At 41.6% G+C, this 11,508-nt stretch overlaps 1 protein-coding gene across 4 annotated transcripts in view; it reads right to left on the bottom strand.

The window, feature by feature from the left end:
* Positions 1–979: 979 nt before the first annotated feature.
* Positions 980–11,508, bottom strand: part of LOC8035458 (zinc transporter ZIP10) — a 110,830-nt gene continuing 100,301 nt past the window's right edge. For all 4 annotated transcript variants that reach the window (XM_042288479.1, XM_042288483.1, XM_042288481.1 and 1 more), the window contains exons 11-13: positions 10,093–10,173; positions 9,114–9,301; positions 980–1,866 (exon numbers count right to left, since the gene is read on the bottom strand). In XM_042288479.1, the coding sequence (XP_042144413.1) occupies positions 1,717–1,866; positions 9,114–9,301; positions 10,093–10,173 (419 nt within the window). In that variant the 3' untranslated portion in view covers positions 980–1,716. The remainder of the gene's footprint in view (positions 1,867–9,113; positions 9,302–10,092; positions 10,174–11,508) is intronic.

Raw genomic sequence — 11,508 nt, 5'->3', positions numbered from 1 at the left:
TATGACAGATATAAAAGAAAAAAAAAAAAAAAGAGTAAAAACAATGAGAAAGAATCACACTTGCAGATTAAACATACACATAAAATAGATGTAAGATAGAGTTCAGTGCAACATGCTAGTCTCTTGTTGGGGTCTGTTACTGTAAGGAAGCGTAGACGGGTGTTCATAGTTGTCAAGGCATAGGCTTCATAATCCCAGGGGCCAAGGAGAAGCTGAATCATAAGAACTGTTCCTGGTGGCTGCTTAATGTCCTTTAATAATTTCTGCCGGTGCTCTTCATACTTTGGATATATGGTATAATTAGAATGTGTGTAATATCGTCAATGATTTCACATTCTGAGCAGTTGGGTGTTTCTAGCTTTCCTATAAGATAAAGGTAATAGTTGGTGTAAGATACTTTTAGCCATATTCGATAGAGTACGGCTTCACATTGTCCCTTCCGACCACGGGGGGCTCAAAACATCAAATATGGATCGATATGTTTTAAGGATGAGCTGTCGTTGATGACCTTCTTTCAAAAGTGCTCTGCTTCAGATTTCCCTAAACTTCATGATCTCGTACGAATATCGGATTTTGGGAATGGAGCCAGCACTTGTTGAAGAGATATGTGAGCATGTGTAGCCATCGAATCAGACATCTCATTGCCTGTTAGACCACAGTGACTAGGTACCCACTGAAATGATATGGAATGTCCTATTGAGGCAGTGTCAAGGTGAGCTTTGTGTATTTCTAAAATTAGCAGCACCTTCCCATCGAGGCAACTTCATTTTGGAAATTTTTCATGACGAAAAGAGAGACGAGAGAGAAAGGCTTCCTCTTTCTAGTCTTCTATGCGAATATTAAAATGACAGCTGTGAGTTAGCGCTTGTTCCGTCAGTTTGTACTTGACCTTCACGCTATTTATTTCTAAGATGCGTATCGAACTAGCCCACTTTTATATTTTAAAACAAGTCCAGCTGAGAAGACACCAAACACACAGTTCAAGCACCTTCAAAATTTTATTTTCAAAATGTTTTATATATAATAGGTTGCTCAATTTGAGCAACAATTGTGTAACCTAGTGTTCAAAAATAAAATATGCAAGAAAATGAAGCTAACGTGGAAACAATGTAGTGGCGTCCGAACGCCGGGCCACAAAAACGCATCAGGAACAAGCATCAACACCTCATAAAATGGCCAATGGCTCCTTGACATTTGGTCCAAACATGCACACGAAAGAAAACTAGAAAGTCTGGATAAAAGCTCAGTGAAATCTGAACAGCCAGGAAAAGACTATCCAACATGGAGTTGAAGCAAAAAAGGTGTTGCAAGCATTAGGAAACATGATAATTTCATCAAGAGCACATGGAGGGCGTGATTGCCCAGATTGCCACACAGGAGTAAAGTAGTAGCTCAGGCAGACATCAAGGTAAAACCAAGCATAAATTAAGGAGGTAACATATAAATGTGGTAGTATTTCCAGAAAGTTTTGCTTGGGAGTTTTCTTTAGCAGACATGTTTGCAAAAGAACAACCAAAATAAAGAGAAAAAAACAACAACAAAAACTGACATGTGGGAAAATTAGGAGGCACATCGGTGTGTATGTGGGACCAGCCATCTAGGAAGGGCTCCGGCCGGTTCCCCTGCCTGCCTATGCACCACAACACGAAAAAGAAAAAGATGTCTTTTCGCACATTAAGAAGGTAAAAATCTGCGACGGAGTATAGCTCATAAGTGCTACGAGCTCATGAGCCCTTGAAGGTCTCGTTCATAGAGGGCAATGACAAACATGGTGCTGATGCCTAGAGAGATGCCCAGTAGCTGTATTCCAAGTTGATGCACCGCTCTGGAGTTGCTGTGGCTCGGGTTCACAGACAGTTCGGGAAGCTACATGGAAAAAAAAGAAAGAAATCGAGTGAGCGCCGACAAAAAAATTTTACACTATAGTCTGTTCCATGGCAACTGCATATCTATGAGTTAAAAGACTAGAACCTACACGTTGCATTTTAACTCTAGTCATGACCAGACCTTTTTAGAAGTTTGAACTGTATACACTAAAGCATATGGTGGATTGTTCACAATCATACTGCCAACAGGAGTACAGTGAGACGTCTCCAGTTCAAATTCCAATCGTCCAATAAGTGCATGCTGTTTGAGTAATTATTAAAAATCGGTGGAAAAATAAATAAAAGTCGGCTGTGCTTAGTAGTCTGAACAGATCCAACAATAAAAATGATTAAAATGTAAAAGAATAGAAGAACTGAAAGAAAAAAGTCTATACAATCAAATATGGGTTTTGTAACACCATTAAATATAGCAAGCTGCTACATGGGCATTTTTGCTTTTTCTAACTGCAACTCAATTAATCATTACTATTCAAAATTTTTTTTATTTATTTATCAATACTGCCAGTCCATTGGGACCCGAGCAGGAGTGAATGATTCAAGTACAATGCCCATTTTTCACTGAAAAAATACAATAATTTCTGTACACATCCTCTTTTTACACAATATACTTAGCTGCACACACCCAGAATTTTTGTTTTTCAAAATTTGATAAAGCATGGTTGGTTTTTACCTTTACAGATATTTAAAGGTTGGTACCTAAACAATACAAGGGTCACTTGATAAGTATGGTAAAAAAGCAAGATAAACACTATTTTTGCCAAATTTATTTAATTTCTCAACATAGTCTCCACTGAGGGCTACACACTTGGTCCAGCAAGTTTCAACAATTTTCCGTCCTAAAAAAAAGGCTTTCTCAAAGCCTGCAAAGTATGCATTAATGGCAATAATGCCTTCATTAAAAAAAAAAAAAAGAAGAAAAGTTGCAAGCGTTTAAGTTTAGAGATTAGGGGGATGAGTAATCTGTTCGAAGCCAAATTCGTGCAGTTTTGCCATTGCGAAGGTCGATTTGTGGGCTGGTCGACCAACATAATTCCTTGGGTATCCCAAAAAACAGTGGCCATCACTTTTCCAGCTGACAGGACTGTCTTTGCCTTCTTCGGTGCACTCTCCCCAGTCGTTGTCCACTGCTTTGACTGCTGCCTCGACTCATTTGTCGAGTGGTGGATCCAAGTTTCATCCACAGTAACAAATCGACGCCAAAAGTTCTCCAGATTGCGATTCAATGTCGCTAAACACTGCATTAGGCATCCTCTCGACCTTGTTTTTAGTCGACGGTGAGCGGCTTCGGCACCCATCGTGCAGACACCTTTTTCATGTGCAATGTTCTGCGTAGGATATTGTGAACACGTTCAGTTGGGATGCCTACGGTTTCAGCGACCTCGCACACTTTCACTAGACTGTCTTCCAAAATGATGTTGTGAATTTTTTCAACGATTTCCTTTGTGGTGACTTCAACTGGGTGTCCAGAGCATGCTTCATCTTCGGTAGATGTTTGGCCACATTGAGAGCCGTTGATCCAAAAATAGACCGTCTTCAACACTGGTGCAGAACCCTCCTGAACTTCATCCAACTCGGCTTTCATCTGTGCAGGGGTCCACCGCGGAGAACTAGTTTTTCTTGTTTTTCCATTTTCACGGTAGTTGATAAAGTGCTGCTTCAAACATTTCTCGAGCGTAAACCACGTGTCGCTTGTGGTTGAAATTAGGCCCGAGCTAGTTTGAAAAACCATAGTTGCCAGCCGTAATATCATCACATGAACTGTAGCACCATCTCGGAAGAGTTGACCAAACTTATCAAACGACCCTCGTAGATAAACAGCAAAATGACTATACAGTATCAAAACAACTTAGCACTGAAAAAGATTATCTAGAAAATTTGCAAAAGCTGAAAATGAATCAATGTCTACAATGTCACTGGGCAGCTTGTTCCATAGATATGCACAAAAAATCATTGTTTAAAAATATTTATTAGAGCAGCAACAGGAGTCACCATTTTTTAACGGTGTAGCCGTTCAGAGTAGAAGGCTCTTGGTTTTAAGTATTTACAGCTATCAATTTTTAAGACTTTATTATAAATCCGAAAGTGCACGCTGGCATGACCTATTGATTAGTGGTTGTAAATTTTCTGAAGTTTTAAATCCCGTGACCGACATTGATCGCCTGAAATCTGAAAGAAACCACCCATGTTGCCAGTGATTAAACATCCTCAAGCTCTTTAACGAGGTTTACCTGCCAGGGACCCCCAAGCTTCGGACGCATATTCTAGGATAGGTCTAATAATACTTTATATGCTAGAAGCTTTTCTCCTAAGATACTGCGATTTGTTCATTGGCGGCTTTCTGATGTACTCCACATGGCGGTTCCATTTTAAATGACTTGAAATGATTACACCAAGACATTTATAGCTGTTAGCTTTTTCTAGTCCGTCTCCATCAGCCTTGAAAATTAAAATTTTAAATATTTTTCTTTTTTGAAAATTGCACATACTTAGTTTTGTTGATGTTGTTCAGCATGTTATATTCACAAAACCAAAATGCCATGCCAGATAATACATTGTTTAGCTTTATCTGGTTCTGAACTGATAAAACAGGGGGTATATATAATGTAATCATCAGCGAACATTCATATTTTCACAAGGCCGTTAGCAACAAGTCCAAACAAACTGTTGACGTACACCAAGAAGAGTAGAGAGAGAGAGAGAGAGAGAGAGAGGTTAACCTAGGTTGGAGTCCTGGTTGGCTACTCTGTTTTAGGGAGGGGGTAGCGGGGAGTTGAAAGAGGAAGGAAAGGATAGGAGGACATAGAACAATAAACATGTCAAAAAAAAAAAAAAGAAATAGTGACACGAGAGCACAATTTATAGATCACATTACAAATAAAGTATGTGTGCTCTTTAGAGGCAGAAGCTCAGCCGCGTTTCCTTTAGGAAATGCAGAAAAGCTTTTGTGGCCCTTGCTGTATTCTGAGGGCTGTCCCAGGGGGCTCAAAACACAACCTCGTGGTACCCCGGCGTATGTATGCATCAAGCATCCCTGAATGGGTACCATTGACATCCACAAATTCTTGGCGATTTGTAAGATATGTCTAAACCATCTGATTAGACATAAAGGAACACACCAAAGTATATTAATACTTTCACTAGATCATGATAGGGTACTCTGTCGAAGGCCTCCGACAGGTCAATGAACACTGCATCCACCTGCTTACAATCAGTGGAATCTCATTGATACGATTCGGCATAATACTTTTTTCGGTATAATACATAATTTTCTTCATTCCCGGCCAACATCCCATAGAAGCAATGTATTTTGATAGGGACAATACAATCATATTTTTGCTTGAAATCGGATAATATGACTCTGAAAGCAAGTTCTCCAGGGCATTTAAAAGATTATACGTTTCCAGTATACATACCGGAATCACAAGCTCAAATCACAATTTCACGAGCCACGAACAACCTGTTGCGCGGCCACAGCAGGAGAGCCACAGTTAACGCTGGGGTGTTCCAACATGGCCGCCCGGTCGAGTGTTGCCGTTCACCATCAAGCGGAAAGTAGCGCACTCTAGTTTCACGTGGTTAGGTATGCGTTGCATCCAGTAGGTAGCACTGGCAGTGATGGCTGCCTCTTGTGCAATTTTTGCGTCTCCGCGCATTTTCTTTCGTTTTCCGAGTGCGCTGTCTCGCTTTGTCGGTTTGTTCTCGGTGCTCCCTATCCACGGCTCTCGTGTTATCGTTAACCACCGTGACAATGTCAAGGAAACGCAAGCAGCTGTCTCTAAAAGAAAAAAAAAATAGACATTATCTCCAAGGTCAAAGAAGACCCGAAGAAGCGCGTAGACCTGGCACACAAATTAGGCTTGCGGTTTCTACTCTTAATGCTATCGTCGGAAAGCTGGAAGAAATTCGCAGCAACGTGGAAGTCTTCGGTGCGGGCGTCAAGGAAACGAGAGGTGCGGAGCATGCACAGATGGAAGAAATCCTCGTGGCTTGGTATAAAGAAGTATGAGTAGCAGGTGTGAACATCGACGGTAAAGTTCTCCGCGAGAAGGCCGATGAAATAGTGAGCTGGCCAACCTAACTGCAAATCTTTTTTTTTTTTTTTTTTTTTTCAAGAGAACTTTTTTGTTGATTTTGAAAAGAAGAAAACTCAAACCAAAGTGACCGACTAGTTCAGGGCTGTGGACTAAAAACAGGTTTTTCACCGGGTATGCATATTTTATTACATTTTCGAGCTCATTTGGATAATATGATTTTCGGGTAATACGTTTTATTTTTCAGTTCCCGTGAAAATCGTATCAACGAGATTCCACTTTAGCTGGTTATTTCATGATAGAATTCAATTAACCGAGTAACAGAAGACAAGCCTCTATGGAAACCACGTTAGTTGGGGTCTAGCACACCATTTTCCTCTAGGAAGAAACGAGTTGTCTGGTTACAATGTGATCGTGTAATTCACAAGATGTGCAGATATGGGAAATGGGGTGATAGCTTTTAACTGATGGTGAATCCGCTTGCAGATTTTGAGCGCTCCAAAACGCCCCTTTTGGAGTGAGCATCTTCCGCTGGTATATCCAGCTGAGGTTGGTCATCTTCCACTCGTAGATTTGTGGCAGTGGCTGCCCCGTGGAGTGTTTCCAACCCCCCCGAACTGTATCCGTGGGATTCCAGAGAGATTGGTGAAAGTTGACAGAAACGTGCCGAGCGTGCTACGTCATTTCCTGTAACTTGGCGGTGCGCATGCACGGCAAGGAGGCTATAGGCGAGGTCGCCGGACCGGCCGGGCCGTCAAGTTGGATCTGTTCGAATGCGTCGGTTGTTTACACGAGATTGTGATGGCTCGGACGCTTCTACCTCGCATAGATGAGGAGCGCAAAGCCGGGACTGGAGAGTGGGAAATTGTAAGCGCTGACATCTGTGATCGTGAGAGGAAGAATGAGAAAAGAATGATAGAACATCCGAAGGAGGCAGATGCAACGTTAGGCCTGTTGATTTTGCTGCCACTGATTGTTTACCTTTCTACACTGCATGCCGCCATTGTTTTCTCATGCAATAAAGCAAGATCAAATAGGCCATTGACTGTGCAAGTAATGGTTTGTTACCTCTTTGTGTTTATTAAAGTCTTACCAGCAATTTGAACTTCCCCGATGGTGATTGCTGCGCGTACTCCACCGCTTCGGGGCAGTCGAAAGGTATGTGATAATGCCGAACACGAATGTCTTCCTCTTTATTTGTGACATATGCTCCGTGGTACGGAAATTTTCGCCCGACCCGTGTCGCGTGTTATTTCTGGAGCTAAACAGTGACAGTGTGACTGGTCGTCGGAAAACTCAGTCGGCTGAGGCGTTGGTCAGCTTGTCAAGTTCGAGCAGCGGCCATTTCGAGCGGCTGACCATCTCAGGTGCGTCGCTCCAAAAATGCGAGTTTATAATCCGCTCGTCGATTTGGAGCGGGACCCACAAAGCAGAATTTCGCCTCCCTCGCGAATTTTGGAAAGTGCTCCGGATCTGCCAGTGAAATTCACCATGAGTCATATCTTCTGCTTTCTTTTATGGGAACAACTCTAGCCACTATCCAGACAGCTGGCAATACTGCACCTTTGAATGATCTAGAAAATAGGTATATCTGTTAAGCACCTAGAGACCCATTCAGCATACCTTTTAAGGAATGCATTTGGCAATGCATCTGGCCCTGATGATTTCTTAATGTGAAGGGATAGCTATAATGACAATACCCTGCTCTAATATAATACTGCTCATTTCATTACCACATGTAACAACCATATTTTGACTCTCCCCTCTTGTAAACACAGATTGGATGAAGGCGTCAAATTTAAATACCATTTCCGTCTTGTACTCGCTGATTGGTCATTAATGCATAACTGGCTGATGCCGTTTTTCACCGAGATAGGTAATGCCATAACTTTTCGGGGGCTGATGAAAGAAATTCTGTCAAGGATTTTGTAAAGTATGTTTGTTTAACTGACTTTATCATTCTTTTTAAGTTGCCAGTCTATTCACTTACATCCGACGACCGGCGTTTTCAAAGCCTCTTCAGTTTCCGTTTTACGAGCAAAATTTTTCGTCATCCATGGGTTTCGGCGTTTAATCTTTTTTGCTCTTTTTGGAATATAAGTAGCAATACAATAGCCCACTATTGACTTCTTAACCACATGTGATTTACATCGGTCATCTGGTCGAAGCCATCAAGGTACTGCTTAAGATGGTCAATTACCGATTCGTCATTTGCCCGCTTAAAGTCATAAAAAGTCGTTGCTTAAGCCAGGTAAGTTTGAGAAACGGAAATATCACATTAAAAATATACCGATTTGTGATCCGATATCCCGTTAAGAACAGAAACATTGCATTCATCAAAGTGTTTACTAACAAACAAAAGGTCAAGTAACAAACATGATGTATCAAAGATACATGTGGGTCCTTGAACGACCCGACTAAAACCACAACTGAAATCCAGTTCAAGGAACGAATCGGATACATTTGCACCCGGCCTGGCCAAACCGTCATCCAACCAACTGACATTAGGTGCGCTAAAATCTCCCTCTATTATCAATTTACTTTGATTATCAGTGTTTGCAATTAGGTAATCAGCTATTTTCATCAAGTCTTCTGGAGATGGCCCGGGTTCTCTGTAGACAGATCCTAATGTTATGTTAGTTGCCCAAAAATTTAACTTGCAGCAGACACTTTTTGTGTCAACTGCTTGTTCTAAAGACTGACAAACTAGATTTTCCTGAACGGCTATAGCAACGCTGCCACCTCGGGAACATCTATCTTTACGAATTAACCTGTAATTAGGTGGCACCACTTCACTGTCTTAAATTCCACCATGCAGCCAGGTTTTTGATACCATAATAACATGTGGGTTGCAGGAAAAAATCATGGCTTTCATTTGACTAGTATTATTAACAAGACTTTTTGTATTTAACGGTATAACTCTTGGCTACCTCTTATCTGCCTCGCCACTCTGTCATGGTGTGAGACTGGGTTGCAGAAGAACAGTCCCCCTGACTTTCACCTTATTGTGTTTGTTTTTTTATGGTCCCAGACGTAGACTTCACCAGATGTAGATTTCACCGTATTACATGTTTGCTTCCCCTTCCAAGACAGCCTTCAAACAATCCTAGTTGGCATTCTTTTCAGATCATGACCAACAACATGCTTGTCATCAAGAAAATCAGAATGGTCCTGCCAATAAATCGTAACTACTTACCATATCCACGAGGGCAATGTATAGAAACATGCCACCCACGCCGGCAAAAATCCACGATGAAGCTGAATGGATGTTGCCCAGGGAGATGCCGATGGCCATTCCCACGAGGCACAGGATGGACGAGAGGATGTTGTAGAGCATGGCCTGCTTCACCGACATGCCTGCCTTCAGGAGGACGGCAAAGTCTCCTGCAGTTGAAATTGCAGGCACCGTATGTGAGCGAGAGACCACCACTAATGCAACTAGATGCTGCAAGCTGCACAATGTAGCTCTCTCTAGCCACATTTTCAATGTCAATACAATTACTGGAAAACATTAAGAAAGGACTGATGTAACTAGAAGCTGCGAAATGAAGTTCTTCCTAATAACCTTGTCAATGTAAATACAGTTACTAGTAAACATTCAGAAGCTGGTTTCATCCAGTGCTGTGAAAGCAGCTCTTAAAAAGTATGATCAAGCTACAGTTACCTGACCGGTTAAATTTTTATAAATGTATCTAGCTACAGTAACTCACCAAAAAAAAAGTGAAGTTTCAAAATCTTTTTAATAATCCCACAATGTTACTGTGTCCTGGAATCGCTGAATCAATATCTCCAAAAATGGAGGGCAAACCAATCGCTTACTCTATTAGCATTCACAATATCCAAATCCCCTTTGTTTTGATCTGAAATGTTTTGGCCAGATTTCCTAAATATTTGAAGAAAAATGCCTACCCATTTTTTTAATTCCTAGCTATGATAGCAACACAGCAGGGGAATGTTCCCATTTCAAAAACCTCCCACTAAAGAGAGACTAAAAACATATCTCGGAATATAAACCAAAATAAATGAAAATTGCAGCAGACAAGTCTGCTGGTGAAACACACTGATGATACATAATTTATAAACCCACAATTCCCAACACGCAAGTACAACGATCCTACATTAAAACAGAATTGTTACAAGCATATTGAAGCAAAAGAAAAGTCAATCGCACGTACCTAGCTCATGTGGGAGTTCGTGGCAAAAGACGGCTATAGTTGTGCTGAGGCCTCCGGAAAGACCCGATGCAAACGAAGCACCTGAGAAGCAAAAAAAACAAAAAACAATGAAAACGTTAAGGGGGCTGACTACCTCAAAATGAAGTACGGACAAAAATCTCACTTGAGGTACAGTAAAAGGTAATGTTCCCAGTACAGTCTGTAAGTTTGCGTTTATTCATTTTTTTTTGCATTGTGAGTATAGTCAACATCCTAGCATGATCGTTCCGGCCTGCCGCTGTCTCCAATCTCTTTGGCAATGGATTTGACGACAGTCGGTGCGGAGCGACGTTCGACAGCTCGGATCGAGTGCCCGGCCCGCAAAAATGATTCAAAGATGGCTACCCACAAGAAGGAGAAGGTGAATGGAGTCCCTAGGAGAGACTAGAGGAGGGAGGCTCTGGGGAACCTATCCCTATGACTTCTCATGCATTGCTGTGAAGCTCAGGGGTGGAAAGAAGCTTCAGCCTTTTGGAGCAGGTCTGGCAGCAGCAAAGATGCCCCTTTGGAACAGCTTTGGAGCAGTAAAAGTTCTGCTTTGGAACAGCTCAGGAGCAACAAAAGTCAAGTTTCATAGCAGTATACATAAATCTTGGAGCTGGTCACCCAGGTCAAACTTGGGGCTAAAGGTAGAGGTGCGTTTTTCTAAATACAAAAATATCAACGAAAAAGCATCTCCATGTGACACTCCGGAACTGTTTCCAAAGTGAAAGCATGAATGTCCTTCTTCTGCACCCTTAGTTTGTCTGCAGTGTAATGGCGTGGATGATATACAGCTGAACCTCGATTTAACAAAGTCGTTTTTTAAGCCGAAAATTTAATTAAATTGCGAAATTTCGTTAAACAGAGGTTTTTTGTTTTTTAGCATTGCAACTGGTCTTCCAGGCTCCAAAAACCCTTTAATTGCCTCACATCTTGCAAGTCAGCATTTACAAATAAGATTCCACTACAAAATGTGGCGGTAACAGACGAAAGCAGTTAGTCGACCCTCATTTAGTAGGGTTATGAAAGCAGTGCCTAGCACCACAGGAGAGCGTGCAGTCGAGAAAGCAACTGCAGTCAGGAAACCAATCACTGGCACTTACGGTAGCCACAATGCTGTCTTCCAAATTCAAAATCGTCGAAGGCGAAGTCTGCGAAACTTTATACCATATTTACACGAATGTAGATCGACCCATTTATCAATTTTTGAAAATTTGAAGTATCATTTACGATAAAGTGGACTAGACACACGGCTATTTTTGTGGCAGCTTGCCGCCACAGCACTGGCCGCCATATTACCATGATGGCTAGAGTCAATATAACTCTAGCAAAAAGATGGTCAACCGTGGCTTTTATATGTTACATTTATAATACTAATGAGGAGTGTGGAAGCGG

Source organism: Ixodes scapularis, unplaced genomic scaffold (genome assembly GCF_016920785.2).
Source record: "Ixodes scapularis isolate PalLabHiFi unplaced genomic scaffold, ASM1692078v2 PGA_scaffold0__279_contigs__length_252992795, whole genome shotgun sequence".
In the NCBI taxonomy this organism is placed as follows: Eukaryota; Metazoa; Arthropoda; class Arachnida; order Ixodida; family Ixodidae; genus Ixodes; species Ixodes scapularis.
The sequence above is the reverse complement of the archived record's forward strand: the minus strand, read 5'-3'. Positions and strand labels throughout refer to the sequence as shown.